The sequence below is a fragment of the Ixodes scapularis genome, unplaced genomic scaffold (assembly GCF_016920785.2).
Source record: "Ixodes scapularis isolate PalLabHiFi unplaced genomic scaffold, ASM1692078v2 PGA_scaffold0__279_contigs__length_252992795, whole genome shotgun sequence".
NCBI classification, from domain to species: Eukaryota; Metazoa; Arthropoda; class Arachnida; order Ixodida; family Ixodidae; genus Ixodes; species Ixodes scapularis.
In genome coordinates this window covers 68186227-68204654 of record NW_024609835.1, presented here as the reverse complement: position 1 = coordinate 68204654, position 18428 = coordinate 68186227, and the positions used below count along the sequence as shown (strand labels likewise).

General features: G+C 43.3%; 1 protein-coding gene across 1 annotated transcript in view; it reads right to left on the bottom strand.

The window, feature by feature from the left end:
* Nucleotides 1-1080: 1080 nt before the first annotated feature.
* Nucleotides 1081-18428, bottom strand: part of LOC120844921 (cytochrome P450 2A4-like) — a 40534-nt gene continuing 23186 nt past the window's right edge. The window contains exons 6-9 of the mRNA XM_040216940.1: nucleotides 16202-16317; nucleotides 13557-13815; nucleotides 4447-4637; nucleotides 1081-1375 (exon numbers count right to left, since the gene is read on the bottom strand). Of these exons, the coding sequence (XP_040072874.1) occupies nucleotides 1200-1375; nucleotides 4447-4637; nucleotides 13557-13815; nucleotides 16202-16317 (742 nt within the window). The 3' untranslated portion in view covers nucleotides 1081-1199. The remainder of the gene's footprint in view (nucleotides 1376-4446; nucleotides 4638-13556; nucleotides 13816-16201; nucleotides 16318-18428) is intronic.

The following is an 18428-nucleotide window of genomic DNA, read 5'->3' as shown; positions in this document are numbered from 1 at the left end:
TTTTAGTGTCAAATAAATGCGTGCCCAAACAATGGCGGACAAACAATGGCGCGCACTTTAAAAAAAGTGTCGTTCGTGCTGTGTTTGTGCTTAGACAGCCGGAAGGTCTAGTCGGCGTCCGGAGTCACTGCCTGAATGAGAAATCCGAGCAGTACACTAGAACCGCTATCCTGGTTTTTATTACGGGCATCACTCACTAGTGATTCACGACCGCCCGCCGGTGTACGATGCCCATCCAGATCGAAATGGACAGGGGTGAGAAATTAAGGCCAGGATCACTGGGTTCCGCAGCGCGAGCTTTTGTTGCTCCATGTGCTCCGAACTGCGGTGCGTTAGTATTGCTCGGCCATCGATTTACCCCTCCCGTCCTCCTCACACGCATGCAAGAAAAAAGAAACATGCGAAAATACAATTCCGCGGAAGATTGCCAGAAAGCTGAGTGCTTGATTAGAGGAGAAGAATCGTGCTTGTCACGGGGCACTAGGCTATTCCCAAACAAGCCTCGGACCACTCTGGCCACTCGCTTCTGGTTCCAGGGGCCCATCGAGTGGTTGTGCCTCAGTATTGTCTTTCGCACTTCTTAGAACAACTTACCCCAGGATGTCGAGGCCCCGCCGCTTCGCGTGAAGGGCGCGTTGCAGCGGAGACAACGTCCACGCCTTCGACGGAACTTTCTCTCCCGATTTTTTTTCCGATATTTCGTGTCTCGCTGCGATGAGACGAAATATTTCGACGCGTTCAGAATCACCGCGGCTTAATTTGCTCGCGGCCGTTCTGTGATTGATCCATCCTGTATTTGGATTTCTTAGATGTAAGACTTTTTGTTTATTTCTGCCTTTTATTGTAATTTAAGTGAATTCAACCTGAAACAAATACGTTTTTGATTTACAGAAAGATTGAAGCACTCCTCTCACACAAGTCGTTGACCCGTTGTTTATTGGTTCCTTTCGTGAAAACTGTGAAACTGCGTGTTGCGTTTGTTGTTTCACCATTCCATTCTTCTTGTAGAAAGAAAAAAATAGTTTTTTTTTTGTTCAGCATGTTTTTAAAGAATTTGAGGCAAGGTCAAAACGTATGTCTAAAAAGAAACAAACAAAAAAAAAAACAAAAGAAACACCGCAGCACGATGTTGGTTTTTTTTCCTTGTACGTCCTTGGTGCGGCACCCAGAAGACTCGCTTGGCTGTAAACACGCAGTGCTTAGCGTGGAATAAAGCGAAGTTTCTGCGTCTCGGGAACGATGACTCCTGCACCTTTGGTTGCAAGGTCGACTACTTGTCCTTCCTCAGGGAGCACGCTGTACTTTTGCAGCAGCGTAGTGATGTTGAGGAAGACTTCGACTGTAGCCAACGTCTCGCCCGGGCACATTCTTTTGCCTGGAATACGAGCAAAGCGGAAATGTGTCAATAATATAATTTTCTACAACTTAAAAAATAAAGGTTAAGATGCAATGTCTTCCTAATAAAATGTAACCGGCAAAAAAAAAAAAAAAAAAAACCAAGCTGGAGCAAAGTAGTTTAGACCGGATATAAAAAGAAGACTATGCGCGGAGATGGTGTGGTCTCTAAAGGAACCCTCATACACCCAAAAATGTTAATTTTTTAGGCGATTTAATATGGTGTGAGGAGACTACCCCATCAATAGTTTGCTACAGGGTCGCGTATATTTTTAATAAAGCCAAAAAACTAAACTGCTCGAAACCGAAAGACGAGCACAGAAGCTCATGGCCGGAAGTCACGTGGCTACATCCGACAGTAGCCGCATTCAATTTACCTGCACCTGCTGCACCGGTGATGAAAAGTGTAGGGCGGTGCACTTCCAGTCGTAACTCAGTACACATACCGGAAGTACATTGCCCTATACTTTTCTGCACCGGTGGAGGTAAATCGATCGCAGCTAGTATTTTCTCCGCTTCTCCGGCGTGTGAAGACGACGACGAAGTTGCGTGCACTTTTTGTCGTGCGATTGTTTCGCACTTATATCCCCTTCGCTTGATGTTCTGCGCTTGGAGAACGATTGACCAGTACCACGAACGACAGTTCCGAAGTAGCGGCCCACGCCCGTCGGAACGGTGGTCCGTCGTGCACCGCCATCGCGTCGTTCAGCCCGTGGGACGTCATCATATCCAGAATGACCTGTACGTGTACTCCCTGTGATCTTTGCAAAATGTTTTTCATTCAACGTATCTGCAACTTTTTGGAGGCTACACAAATTGGGTTCATATCCTTATATATTTCTAGTATTGAATGTGTGCCTTAGATGACCGTCGCCTTTGAATATATTTGGTACACATAGTCTGAACGCCACGTGACCATGCGAAAGGGAGTGAGCGCGACTGAATTCTCGACCGGCTTTTTTCGTGGGGAAAGAAAACGAATTGCGAGCCGCAAATTATATTCTATGTAATTTGACGCTTATAGGTCATGCTCAAAGAAAACCTTCGTCAAGTATAAACACTCAGTGTCCCTTTAAGTATGATTGGAGTGAGGTTGGAATTAACTGCCATTATTCCTTATTGTGGATTCCTAGCAGTCCGTTTTAAAAATTAGCACGCCGGAGTCGCTCAATCTGACATTTGGCCGTTTTGGCTAAAAAGTAGGCTAATATTTTAGCCAAACGCAGCTAGCAAACAGGGCTATAAAAAGTTAGAATCAGTCACAATGATTTCTGTGACATTGTGTTGTTTCTTTTAGCTTAGGAAGACCGTATATTCTATCCACAATAATGTAGGTTTGCTAGGCACGACCCAACGAACAATAGTCAGTAATAAAAACTGCCCTGCCAAACGCCAAAATATTCAACTCAACAGGAGTTAGGATGACCAAAGTTGTAGACGTAGGAAAGCATTAATTCCGGAAAACAAACTTTCCTACATTTCCTAAAATAGGATAAAGCAAAACTTCTTTGAATTGTCGAGGTGGCATATACCTAACGCTATCAAGTTAGGCCTGAGAACAAGGATCATGGTGCTTGCGCAGAAACGTCAACGAAAATTGCGTGGGAGCTTACGGAAACAAAGATAATGATTTTTTGAATGGTTGTAATGGATTATTTGCAGCATAGGTTCAATTATTAGCTTGATCAGATAAACCGGTAAACGGCGCGAGCGCTGCGTTTATAGGGGGTGTTGTACGTTTAGTTTTGTTTTTGTCCCTCCACTGGTGAAATCGCAGTGGCAGCTGCGGCTCAGCAGAAGAATGACTACATTCTTAAAGTATGCAAGGTCCCAGGCAAATCTACCGGTACAAAGTGTTAAACCTCTGCGCAAGATCGCGAGCTAATTCGCCGATTCTTTAAAATAATTCGTTCTGAAGACCTTTAATGTACCTGTCTGACAGCGGTATTAAAGTGTGAGGCGAAAAACACATACGGATACACACGCGAATGCAAGAAAATAGTCAGAAAGTCACGCCAGCCGCACGTGGGACCATCAGACGCACTGCGTATAGGAGCTTGCCCAGCTCATTGTTCTTCGATTGATAGCTGGTCGTTGACAATAGCGCGAGTTGGGAACGACGTCGATGAGCGTTATCATCCTGCACACAATGCGACATCAGTTATCCCTATTTTATCTAGAAAATAACACCTACCTAGGAATTCGCCCACTTCGTAATAATGGCCATCAACAGATCGGGATAAAACATCAACTTTTGACGCCATTCTTTGATTCGTTTGTGCTTTGGTACATCTGAGAGGTTGATTTGAGCGTAGCTTTTGTGGAGGGTGTCCCGTAGCGTCTGGTTCAGACTCAGCATGAACCTGCGTTTTAAACTTTGACAATGATTCTACCATCAAGGCATAAATTGGTGAAGGCACGCTGATATTGTATTTCGGAAAATTACACCGATGGCTTTAACGAGCCTCTTGGTGTTTATCGGTAAAAAAACCAATACATGAAAGAGAGATGTGCTTATCTTAGCTATTATATAATATACGCTTTGACTTCCTAATATTTTTCGAACCTCACCACCAGCTACGGCGAGGATCCGCTACGGTCGTCGAAGCATTCGTCAAAGATGATACACCTAATTTGAGAACGACTGAACGTGACCCTCATGATGGTGGAATCGACGAAATTCAAGACCCTTGTTAATCTTCTTTTGTCCACCTAAAGTAAGACTTAACCGTTTGGATTATGCGACCACGCGACACCTGGAAGCGCGCGCGAAGGTGCTGAACACATGAGCCACGATCTTGCGTTAATAGTACCGTAACTCTATCCAGTGGTACATTGTGCAATTGTGTATACTGAATCTTCTGCACATCACTCCGTTGAGTTGGACGAACTTCTACAATTATAGCAATTTATTTAGAATACAGCCGAGGACATCTAAATCCACATGGAAAAGTGCAGAATAGTTCGTGCTTCGAATAAGGACTTGTTGGTTTGAATATCTGCGAAGAATCAAGAACTTCAAGGAGAAGAAAAGCTCTGGCCAATACTCACCGACTGAAAAGGGCATCAGGGATTCTGGTTTTGGCCCCAACTCCGTGCCGTCTTTCGTTAAGAATCGGGAAGGGTCAAAGGTCTGCGGGTCCTTCCATAGCTTGGGGTCCATGTGAACTGTCCACAGGTTGGCCAACACCATGCTTCCCTTTGGAATGAAGTACTCTCCATAGAAGACGTCTTCCGATGCACTAGCAATAAAAAGAACACTGTACAGCTCCGAAGTCCCCGCTGTTCAAGAGCGATCATCTTTCCTATTTTTGTAAAGGGCAAAAGAATAAAAGATGTATATAGAACTGAGAGCTATGCTGTAATCAGTTGTACGCGTTTCCGTAAAAAAAGTAACAAAATACGTTACTCGGTACTTGCAAATTAAAGGAACGTGTTACGGCATTGATTACCTCAGAATATAAGGAACACCTTACCGTTCCCGATGAACAAAATAAAGGCACGTTACTTTTGCGTTACTTTTTATTTATAAATTGACGGTAACAGCGTTCTTTTTTGCGGCAGCGTTTTTCGACACTGGGACAAATAGCGTTGACATGGGTATTTTTTTAAGGTGGGACTTTTTGCGTTGGGAAAAGACGGGCAAAGTTTCGAAGGTATGTTAAATGAGCGTAACAATTAATGACTTGGCGCGTATACTTTGTCTCAGGTTAAGTTCAGACAATCGCCGCCACGAGCTAATCGAATAAATCAGGGAGCGTCAAAAGTATAGGTCACTGGGCCTTGAACACGTACAGTGCCCCTCAAACTTAACGCCGCCACTCGGTTACGCAAATATTGATCTATTGCATGCCACCCAAAGATGAATTGGTCGCCGCAGCTGTTGGAATACCTTTCCCTGGTTGGGTTTTCTTAAGGGACGGAAATCTTCCCCAACTTGTTCGACCGCTAGGCTCAGCAATAGCTCAATAAGTGAAGAAACCGGACCATCTCGAGGCGTTGTTAAGTTTGGGGCGCACCGTACAAAAACATGATAGTTGCGGAATTCTTGGGGATCCTGGGTACAATCCCGACCCCTGCCCATTTCGATCTGGATGAGCATCGATCTGGATGAGCATGCATGTTAAACTCGCCAGTCTAAAGGCCCGTTCACACTCTTGCGACCGAGTACGACTCAGAGAGACGAGATCTCTTAAAACTTCTTAAATGTTTTGAGAATGAGGGAACACACTGGCATTGTGGCGCCATCTATGCGGTGACCCTGGAACTGCATTTCACAAGAGCGAAGGTTTTGCGGGATTTCCGATGTGAAATGTGCATATTACTCATAGAAAGGCTCGTTTATAACATTGACAAAAGTTTTTCGAGCCAAGAAAGAAAGGATAAATCGCGAGAAATAAAAAAAAAATATGCCGGTCCGCCGAGTTTACACTGCTTCCCTATAGACGGCGCCAGTGTGTTCTCTGGTTTAAGAAGTTTTAAAGACCCGTTCACACTCTTGCGACCGAGTACGACAGAGAGACGAGATCCCTTAAAACTTCTTAAATGTTTTTAGAATGAGGGAACACACTGGGCATTGTGGCGCCATCTATGCGGTGACCCAGGAACTGCATTTCACAAGAGCGAAGGTTTTGCGGGATTTTCAAGGTCAAATGTGCGTAACACCCATAGAAAGGCTCGTTTATAACACTGACAAAAGTTTTTCGAGCCAAGAAAGAAAGGATAATGCGCGAGAAATAAAAAAAATATGCCGGACCGCCGAGTTTACACTGCTTCCCAATAGATGGCGCCAGTATGTTCTCTGGTTTAAGAAGTTTTAAGGAACCCAGGTTTAAGAGGTCGTAAGAGTGTGAACGGGCCTTAACGGTTGTACCACACTGGCTAAATTGATCACCTACAGCTCAGAGACATGTCGCTCACTAAGCCAAGGCAGACTAACTCCCGGCTGTATAGACATGCACACAAATTTTTGTTTTCACAGAAACATGACGAACACCATGATAGGGTTCTTTTAACGCTATCAGATTGGTCCTATCGGCAAGTAGCGCGGGTTGCGTCTGTAACTAAAATAAAACGAAGTATCGAAAGACGATAAAAATTTAAGTGTACTTTTTTTAGGTCCTGGGAAGAGGTACAACAAGTAACGTGACTACGTTACTTGAAATAAGTATAGTACGTAAACCGTTTCTCTTTTGAAAAAGTAACGGGTACGTTACTAATTTACCATAAAAATTAACGCGTTATCGGTAAAGCCGTTACTTGTAAAGCGTTGACAAAACACGGCCTGTGTTGAATGCCTCGAAAATACTTGCATGGAAGCTATAAATGCCAACGAAGAGGGCCGCTGAGCTTCATTCACGTTTGCAACTTTTGTAATTTTATGTCGAAAATGATAATTACTGTTGCAAGGTTTCATCATATTGGCATATATACGGTCTAATATCAGGCCCACACTGTGCACATTTTTAGATTCAGTCACCCCGCCATGACGAACAATGTGCCAGAAAACCTAATATTACGAAACTTCAGAGGCATTATTACCATATTCTCTAGATTTGTTTCCTGGAATTGGACAATTTCTCATCCATCTGTTTTGGATAAGGACTGGACTGACATTCTAAAGAAAATTAACTCCTGATTTTCTATTTAGTTCAAAGTCTTTTAATCCACACCTGATTTTGTGTGCACGTGGTGATATTAGATTTTCTGTATTTAATTTTTTTGGACTTTCTTTCACACTCGCACATAATTTGTGGCCGCTTCGAGAAGCGCAGTGTCTAGTTCTAGACGAAAATGTGTCTTGTCAGATGGACGCAAAGCCACAACAGAGCAACACTAAAAAGAACTGGCAATACGGAAGGGGTAAACACAGCTAGGTTGAGGTATACACCAAGCGTTTCCAATATACGCCACATTTTTTAATACAATCGTACATTATGAATTATCACCCCAGAGAGGTGCTTAGGAATATAACATATGCGTGTAATTCTTTATATTGCTTGATATAAGAAATGACGATAATGAAGAATGAAAGTGAGAAAAATATATAAGTACTAAAACATCAGTAGAACATGTTAACTTTCCAAATATTGTTTTGTTACGAAACAGTTCTCCGCACAACGTAAAATAAATTATCACGAAAATACGATTACAGCTTCCGAAATGTTTTAAATAACAAAAAGACCTGTTTTTTTTTTACACCCTGATCTTTAGCTTGAGGTAAGTTCTTGCATGAGAGCGTGTGTATGGGAGTATCTGTGGAGGCGCAGCCATTGAGTCGTGCAGCCTGACAACGACCTGTCGATTAGATGTCTGCTCTTGTCAGTTCTTTTTCAGCCAATGACTTCGCCCGAAGAGAACAGCTGCGGAGAAGCAATCGGTTAAGGCAGCAAAAGGAACGTGGGCTCAACTCTTTACATCGTTCATCAACATCAGAAAGCGGACGTTTCAGATGTCGTGCCGAGCTTCTTACTTCACCATGTCACGTCTGGCGGCTGAAAAGACGCGATTCTATGGTTTGCCAAACTAAAACTTGCTTTCCTTTCTACGAGGGTGATTCAATAAATAAGGTGAATATTTTTGTATAAGGACTTCTAATACAGATAGAAGCTTACTTTTTTTTTTCTACGTAGTCTCTTAGAACTGTCACACACTTTTCCCATCTATGCACAAGCTTCCTTATTCCCTCAGCGTAAAAATCTTTAGACTGATGTCTCAGCCAGTCGCCCAGCACTTTTGACTTCATCGTCACTTTCAAACTTCGTGCCTCTCGTGAACGCTTTCAAGGGACCAAACGGGTGAAAGTCCGAAGGGGCAAGGTCTGGGCTATAAGGGGGATGAGGGAGCAGTTCCCAGCCGAGCTCGTTGATGGTCTGCATTGTTAAGGCTGCTGTGTGAGGCCTTGCGTTGTCATGATGCAAGATGACTCCTTTTGACTGATGACCTCTGTGTTTGTTCTTCATGTCTTTCTTGACCTGCTTCAGCAGTTCACAGTAGTTGGCACTGTTCACAGTGCTTCCTTTTTCAAGGAATGAAATGGTGATTGGGCCTTGCATATCCCAAAAAACGGTGAGCATCACCTTCCTAGTGGACCGCTGGGACTTGAACTTCTTCTTCACTGGAGAGCCTGCGTGCTTCCACTCCATGGGCTGTCGTTTAGACTCAGGCTCATAGTGCCAAACCCATGTCTCGTCAGATGTGACCACCTTCTGCAGAAACTCATCACCATCCTTCTCATAGCGGGAAAGACACTGCTGGGACAACTCGACCCTCCTCTGTTTGTGCTCCGCAGTAAGCATCTTTGGCACCCACCTGCTGCTGACCTTCGAGTAGCCAAGGCCATCATGGACAACTGTGTGTGCTGTCCCCACAGATAAGCTCAAAGTCCTTGCAATGCCATCCACTGTCACCCTTCTGTCAGACTGAATGAGGTCATTGACTGATTCGATCACCTCAGGAGATCTCACTTCTGTAGGCCTCCCAGGCCTGTCTTCATCCTCAACACTGCTCCGCCCTTCTTTAAACAATTTAGCCCACTTGTAGACATTTTTCTGGCTGAAACATGTGGCACCATACACAGTTGACATTCTCCTATGAATTTCAACAGGTTTGCACCCTTCAGCAACCAAAAATTTGATAACTGACCGCTGTTCAATCCTGGAGCATGCTTCTTGGTCAGTCATCTTTGTTACTCGGTTAAATTCTCACAGTGTTGTTTGTAATCTGCATAAGAAATTAAATCCACGTGGAAAAGTAGCAAAGCAATAAAAATATCTAAAAAGTAAGCTTCTATGTGTATTAGAAGTCTTTATACAAAAAAATTCACCTTATTTATTGAATCACCCTCGTATATACAAGATTGTGTTACGAATAGAGCTCTGTGCCGAGCAAGGACCTGATTACATTAGTCGTAGTCTCAAACTACGTTCAATATGTTGGGACTTCACAAACAAGTTGGTAATTCCTTCTGTGTCCGACTATGGTTCTCAGTGCATAATAAACCAAACTGCAGTTCAAAACGGCCAAGTTTTCTAAATGTTCTCAAAAACATAATAAGAGAAAACTTATATTGGAGCATTTTGAACCTGTGTTTCTCGTCGAATTTATGCTTATCGATATACTTTTTGGTCACATGACTGCCCTGTTCTCCGTCTGACTTTCTCTAAGACTAAACTTTTTCCCTTTTGTGTTACGAGTGACTGGGGAAATCAGGAAACCTCAGCGCTTCCAATTGTTTTGAATACAAACAATTAACGAACAGTACTTGAACGAATCTTCAAAAGGGGCTTCTTGGCGGTAGGTACACTAAATACAGAAAGTTTCGGGCATGCCTGCCGTGCTTTCCTACTGGTGTATCGTTCAAAATATGCAAATAGGATTGAGGGCAAAATAAAACCATTGTAAGTGACGCCAAACTGCGTGAAATTTACTATATAAATTATTACATTAACTGAAATACTGGAGACATTTAGATGATAAAACAGTATCTAGTTTTTTTTAAAATTCTGTTACGACCCGTTCGTAAGCTGATTGAGTAAATTTTTCTGTCACAATGACCAAATGTGATCGAAGCGCGCCAGTGACACGGTAAAAGAGGAAACTGGCAAAACAGGCCAACATTTTCTGTGCTACTTTATGATTAAAGTTGAATAGGAGGTCGATTCAGATCGGCAACTGAACAGTACTAGGGGATCTGAACATATTTAAAGACGTTTAGTGTTTCTAGAGATATGATGAACTCATAAGGTATCTGCTGTTCAAAAAAAAGAACACATAAAAGTGGTGTTCCGGATGTTATTCATATGCTAAGCGTGAGATTAAGGCACGGAAAAGTGTTAGTGGTGCACCACACTTTGTACATCTGCTAGAACCTGCCTATCCGTAACGCAGTGGGTTTTATGAAGAGCAAAACAAGTTCATCCATGCTTTCTTTATATTGTCATGGATGGAAACGCTATCGTAGATTGTAAAACTTAAAACAAAGCTTTGATCGGCGAACAGAAAAGAGGAAGAACGAGCGTTGAGAAAGCAGCAGCGAGCGTCGCTGTGGCGGCGTAACAGCTGGCTAGCGTTGGGCTTCTTTTCTACTACACTCGGTAACTCTAACATTCATCTAGAGCAGTGGTCTAAACTCATTTGAGTGGGGGGGTCAGATAGCCCACACCAAAAAGGTCGAGGGCCAATGTGAGGGGCGGGGGGATTCAAAGACTTTAAGGGAATGGCCCACGTGGTCCGTGCATGTTATAAACTTAGTTTTGCCAGTCACATCTTTAGATTTGATTTGTTTATATGACTACTTTGGGCACTGAACTGATATAATGATAAAAATTGAAATGACACCGCCCTACTAACGTGTGAGCATTTTTAATAGAGCATGACAGCGAGTACACACTCGTTACGGTTGCTCAATTCCATCAGGATTTTAACAAAGCTCAATACGCCTCTAAATCAAGGATCAGTTAATTTAACATTTCTTGCTTTTCTGGCGATTTTTATTACAACTCTCTGAACAAATACCTGTTTCTTAATGGTGATATATTTTTGAAGGCGAGAATCTCAAGCTCGTAGCTCTATCTTTGACAGTTGTCCTGCTGACCGAGAGTTCGCGCAGCCGAGTTGCATTCTTCAAAGGAAAGATCGCGCTTGCAGCCTAGTTGCGGAATTGTTGTACATTACAAAATTCCGGGAAGAAAAAATAAAGCGAAACACAGGACAAGTGAACATAGGTAAGTATAAACTATGTGAATACGTTAAAAGAGCAGAGCTACTTTTTGAGCGAAAATGCATCGGCGAGATGAGATAACCGTGGCGCATGCCATTCTAGAGATGTGGGACCCGGGATTCGTAGCCATGTCCTGCGGGCCGCGTGCCTGCGAATCGAGGGCCTCGTGCGGCTCGCGGGCCGCGTGTTTAAGACCCCTGATCTAGAGTGGTCAGGCGTCGAATAGTCGGAAGACTGACTGGGCAAGGTCATGTTGGCCTCCTTATCTTTTTACACTCGGTACCTGGAACATTTGAATCGAACGTCAAATCATTTTGGGTAAGAGTAAAGGCGAATCTTCTAGAAGTACGGAGAAGCGTGTTTCTCGGCCATGCACGCGGTAATATCTGAAGTAAACTGTCATTTCATCCCCCCCAAAAAAGTCTTGAAAGTTGGTAAAGAAAAGTCTTATTTATTGGGACGTCGTCTATATTTCATGTTACGTAGCAAGATGTTACTAATTTTTCCCTAAAAGCTTATGATTCTTTTACATCCATTTTAATTTTCTCACAAACCGAATTAAGCGACGGCAGGGGTGGCAACCAATGTGACACTTTTTTTTTAACTCTACCGGATTGGGGGACATTGCAAGCTCCGCATACAGTAAAAAACAACAACAACAAGAACAACAGACATCTTGTAAACCCTGAGATGGGGAACGATAAAAAAACGGACGAACACAACAAAATCTCAATTGAGATTTCATTGTGTGTTCGTCCGTTTTTTTCGTCGATTGATTACCAGCTCGCCTGCACTCTCTCACTTCTTACAAGAACAACAAGAACATACGAATGAATTTTTGAGAACTTGAAACGAAAGCGTGTTATGTGAATATGTGAAAATGCTGATTAGAGGAGATTCATATTCTTTGCCTGCGAGATATTCAAAGAAACCCCGCGAACGGCTTACCCAGCCCCAACAAAACGAGTCTCCTGCCGTCAAGATAGCAGTGGGAGAGGGGGGAATGGAAAGTGTGGCGAGGGATATTTATCTATCGTGAGGAAAACTTTTTTGTAGGTCGGGTTTTAAGTAGTTCAAAATGAGGTAGAACAGGTGCTTTCAATACGCTGCTTTTGGCTACGTATAGTTGAACAGAAATGTCCAAGAAATAATATTGTTTCATTCGATTTCCAATGCTTTTTCACGAAGCGAACGTAATCAATGCATACGTTTCTGTGTTATGCGATAGGGTACATTTTGTATTCCTAGCGTAGCAGAGTTTGTGAACATATGTTTTCCTGTATCTCTGTGCGGAATGTATTCACTACAAATCGAAACATGTACTTTGATTGCTCTCCTCAAATAATGTCCCTTGGGCGATATAGGTTAACTTAAATGAGTAAATACATACCAAGCATAAAATTCAACTGATTTCTTTTGTCATTACTACATTTACGTGTTACCGCGTCACTGTATAGTCTATAGTATCATATAGGACATACCAAAAGTTCTGCGTTCCTTGCCGTATATCCTGCAAATGAAGTGTTGCGGCGATACCCAAGACGCTGCACACTACTGCTCAAAGTTACACTGCCGTTTTTAGATCGTTTGCTGACTTACCTACCACTATATTCAGTGGACGGTGTTTATGCGACAGTGGACGGTGTTTATGTGACAGTGTTTATGACAATATACCCTTTTTTCAAAAGTGCTCACCGTTTAGTAGCTGCGTCGTCTAATTTCCGAGTCCACTATTATTTGGGTCCGTACTGTGGACGTAAATTGGGCTCAAGGGCTGCATTTGGCGAGGACTTACACGCCCCGTGCCCCAGTATTGTCGACAACCAGTGTTACATGATACGACTTTTTAAAAAGCGCCTTATTGTTCCTTAATATCTTCGCGTAAATTGTCTTGTCCATTCAGTAGCAGAGAGTTTACTGCTGGTTAACACAATGTTTTCTATGTCTTTTATCTTGTAATTGTCTTACCATCTGCCTGAAATTATCGGGACAATATACTAAAACACTATAATAGGAAGTTTTCGTAAAGCGTTTCAATATCTCCGATGCCGATACCAGATATACTTCGTCAGCGCCTTTGCGCATGATTCGTATTGTTAGTTATCGGGTTCTCTATTGGAGTTATCGGAATGATCTAATAACAGTTCCTAAAAACGACTATTGCCGAAAATAATATAGAAACGTCTAGTGGCGCGGCGCGTTTTTCACTTGATGATTTGTGGGCGGATTCGCGCAAGCGGAATGTGGATTCTGGGGACGGGTGGCGAAATCGACCCGTCCCTGGCAGAAAATCTGGATGGGTCCGGGACCCATATCCAGATTTTCCGCCAGCGACGAGTCGATTTCGCCACCCGACTCCGAAATCCGCTTTCCGCTTGCGCGAATCCGCCCGCGAATAAGCAAGTGTAAACGCGCCATTTGTGTGCTTGATGTGTCTTACGCTCTGGGGATTCCTAGCGGAGCTATGGTTCTCCAGCGGTACATCTCCCAGATGGCTGCCATGGTGAAGGGCATCTTGTTGCGATCCTCCCACTTGGGCTGGCGTTCCCTGCCCACTACCTCGTCGATCTCGCGTTGAATCTTGGCCTGCACCGTGTCCGGGTACTTTGCGTAGGTCAGCAGGTGCCACATGATGGTCACCATCACCGTGTTGGAGCCGGCGCCGAAGAAGTTGAGGACGTTCCCGAAGAGGAAGCGTTCTGCGATTGGCAATATAGCAACGAGTCACTTTCGCGGTTATTATTGAAGCACATAAAAGTTCTATCTATACCCGTCGTCAACTATTTTGTGCTACATTGTCAAAACGCTTCAACGGTGCTGCAGCTCCGCACAGCTGCTGCCAGTGCAAAGAGCTTCGTCTTGCAATTCATTCGCAAGCGCATTAGCTTTGGGAGCGTCGGGGCACAATCAAATCTACGCTATAGCCTCGACAACGTGGCACGAAATAGTTGACGCCGAGTATAGACGGCTCTAGATATTTAGAGAGGTAGCGTTATAAGGATAGGCGTGTTTTGAAATCTGTTGGCCGTGTGGTGACACACATCAATAAAAAGTAACTGTACCAATAGCATGTCTAGGCAACCGGAAGGGTCAGCCCGAATAGGCGTCTGATGGTGTCTCCATTGTACAAGATGATACATTTAGCCGGGGATGTTCCGCTGCTCGCCTGGGGTCTTTAATTGTCATCACTCAATCGTGATTACACGAACAAGTACGATGCTCATTCATATCGAAACAGGCAGGGGGGGGGGGGGGGGGGGGATTGAACTAGGACCCCTGGGTTCTGCAGTGAGCACACATGTTCCACGTGCTCGGAGCCGCGGCTAATTGAAACGCTCTAGCAAAGATCAGCCTCAAATAAATGACACTTTTCATCAAAACGGGCACATAAGTTAAGAAAACAAAGTGAAGGTGCGGTAGTAATTACCCATTAAGATTGACCGGCATGTAAACTAGATGAGGCTGTGAAGTCGATCGTAGCATTTCTTTCTGGATAAGCAATATTAGCAATGAATTGCGAAACGACTTAAAGCCGTCATAATTAGCCTTTCCTTCCTGGCGTAGTTACCTTAATTTGATTTTTATACAACATAATTTTTTTCCTATAGAGTCCGTCAGCAGATAGAAGCCTTTTGCCTGATTCCCCTAAATATCTCTCGAAATCAAACCTGTCACTGTCATTAGGAAGAGTGAAGAGTTCATATTAACGTGCTAGAAATCGAACAAACCGGCATATTTCTGTTTTCTTAACCCTTTGACGGTTAAGTTCTTTTTGCCAAAACATGTTTCCCACAAGTCGGGTTTTGTTTCGAAGGAATAGTATTAATAAAAGGACATGGACATATAGTTTTTACATTATATAGCTGGAGTGCGTGCAGTGATTGAAAGCTGTTTGATTTAAAAGCATCAAATGAAAATATTGACGACAGAAAGTTGCCACCTTTCTTTCATTCGGTCCCATTTCGGTGCGTCCGCTTCCGCGACATTCCAACGGCTTCAGATTCCTAACCGAAGGTACTTTATTGAGCTTCTCCGCTGGACGATAAGCTCTCATCCTCGGAATCTAATTTCGAAAAGCGTCGGAAGTCTGAATCGGAAGAGCGAGTTCTTCCACTGGCACTACCACCAGAGCCGCCATTCTGCGAAGTGAGCGTCACTTGGGCGGAGCGTCGAAACTGAAATCTATAAATAGTCCAGCAAAGCGAAACACCGTGCAAATGTGACGTTTATAGTTCCCCAAACACATAGCAAATAAAAAGAAATCCCGCGGTGCGCGCATTAACGCCTTTAGGCGGACTCTTTCAAATCTGTAATCACAGCCGCCCATGTACGGCAACGGCCGTCAAGGGGAATACGAATGTAATTGAGGATCGCTTATAAACTAATTGATCTGTCTGCTGTGTACCAGTTTATAAATTTCTAAAGTGTGACCTGCAGCAATTTTACAATCACTCACAGCAAATTGCCTAGAATTGCAGAAAGTAAAAATGAAATGAATGCGTCAAATGTTTGAACCAAATAATGTGCCTAAACTTTTTTTTTTAACTGGAAAACGGTGTAAATTGTATCAAGCCCCAATCGAAGCAATGGTTTTGCCATGAAATGTCTCATTCACATTCCTAGGGTTCTAACTTTTACATAGGCGTTGCATGTAGAACCCTACCGGGTCCGCGGACAGGAGCCGCCACTAGCACCAACTACTGACGCAAAGGTGTTCGGGTCCCCCTCGTGAAATCTGTTTTAAGAGGTCAGCTGTCGAAAACCTACATGGCCAGGAAATTACACAAGATTCATCGTGTACACATCTCCGAGCATTTTGTACACCATCGTCCCCGCCGTTTCCCCTTGAAAAAGTTCTCCGAGATTTTAAGAGCCATTGTCGAAACGTAGTTTGGAAATACACATCCATGGTGAGCTGTTAAGAAAGTTTTGGACCCTTCAAAACAATCTTAATTCGTTCTAAATTTAATGCATGCACACTAATGAATAAGGTGTCTTGTCGCTCTTCCAGCTACTTATTTCTTATGTAATACACGAGGTTTGTTTTGCTTTTTAATGCCACAGAAATCGAGAAGAGTCACTCACTTTGAAAGCTGGAATCTGGGTCATTTTCGTGCTCTTTGATTTTCTTGATGTATCCGTCTATGAAGTCGCGATTGCTGTGCTCGTCGAGGGTCTCTTCATGCTCCTTCACCTCTTTGCTAGTATGCGCAATAAAAACAGAAAATGAGAATACATTGAGTTCCTACGGCAATATAAAATTTACCCGTTTGTGCAGCATTTCCCAAAAGTTAAAAGGCGCGCCTTCAAACTTTTTTTTGTATACCTTATGTCTTTCTTAGCAGTAGTCTGCCTTTCTACTCTACTTAACCGTCTTTCACACACAACACACTATTTTACGATCGACTTAAAGCATCTTGACGTGGGGCACTATATTTGCCGGTTTGAAAGCCCCCTTTCTTCGCTTTGAGCTAACTTATATTTTCAGACCGAGTAGCCTTCATTTACAGCCGATCCCAGAGCATATCCAAACGTATAAATACCTATTTCTCCAAGAAAAAAAATAGGCCTTGTACGACAACTGAGCCGAAAGGTTCCCAAGACGATCCATGAAACAATCTGCACAACAACTGCAGTACTCCGGAACACGACCGCGTTGCTAATAGGGCGGAAGAATGGCCCGCGTTTTTTTTAACGTTTTTTGTAATTTTATTACATTTATCTACATCCTTTTTGCAACTCAAAGCCAGGCATAGCCATCACACACACACACAGATTAGTGTCAGAAACAGGCTTCGATCTCATCAACAATGACATCGGCTACAACGGTCCTTTGGCGCTGCGAGGTAAGTTGCCAACTTGAAATCGTGCCTTTTCTTTTTACTGCATTGATTTAGACGTAGAAGCAAAACAGTTGTACCCAAACTACCGGGAAACATTAGAAAATTCAAGCGTCCCTGTGGTCCTGGAAAAAGACGGAAAATAAACAGACACGTAGCCTTCAAACTGGTTTTTAGTGTAATGTTCCGGAAATGGTTTGAGTGAGATAAACGGAATATATTAGACGCCGTTGTTACTTCGTTCATGTAGTCGGATATTGTTATATTGGGCAAAAAAATGGGATGCTTCACTGACTGCACCTCATAACTTCCTGAGGTATGCTGCCATCGTTGTGTATTAGGCTCTATCAATCAGGTCCATATGGCACGCAGAATAAGTATTTTGTGTAAAATACTGCACCCCACAGGAGTTCTAACGAAGCCACGACTAACAAAGTTTGAATGGGAGAAGCAAATTCGATCCTTCTATGTTAGAAACCAGGTTTTTTTGGTATATTGACGAACAGCTGAAGCTGCGCGTACTTAGCCAGTGTCCAATTGCATGACAACTATTTAGGGTTCTGCATTTTAAAACCCAATAGAGCAAACAACGTGAGCTTTTCAGTGTCGATATAAAAGACACTTTGTGCATTAGAAAAAAGAAAATATATTTGAAGTGAGTGCCATATTTATCTCCTCAAAAGCTGATCGTTTCGAGACCTCGCACAACTTCTTTTTAATATGGGAGTTCTCGACGAGGTGTCTAAATTACTGTATTTACTTTTTGGATTTCCGACGTCTTGTTAACCAACAGCCAATATTCACTGTACCTATTGAAACAAAATAAAACACTGTGTTAATTCTCACTGTTGTCGAAAAAATGGTGGCTTTCATCGCTGCTTCTCGTCATGGTTGACGCGCTTTGAAGAGGAGCTCTCCGAAAAAAAGTGTTATTCGTCATGTTTTTGATTGTAAGAGAGATGCCAAGAGCAGAATAAGTTGCCGAGTTCAAAAAAAAAAAATGAAAACGCTTTTTTGTATGGGAGTTAAATATTTCTGTTGTTCGGTGTTTTCTTAAAGTTTGCTCCTCAAAGTTTCGAAAAAAACGTAATGTATATATTGTGGGAACAGGTGTTCCCAGATGTGCTAGGTCTCCCTATCTAGACCTAGCACATGCAGACCACGGGGACGGCGGTGGCGGCGGCTTCCCAGATACAAGGCCAGGCCACATTCTTCGAAGAGGGAGGTGTCCCACTTGCCCTTCGGGCGAATCTGCTACTGGCGCACCATTCGGAGTGGGCGTGGACGCGATCCACATGCGGGCGAAGCCGCACCACCTACCCAGGGCGCGTCCATATCGCACAGGCTCTACAAGCCGGCCCTGAAACCCCTCGGGAGGTATGACGGTAGCCGGAGACTTTTGCTGGGGGAGGTTCTGGTCCTCGGAGTCTTTACTTTCTTTTTTCAGCTAACGCTTCCCACGAATGTACTAA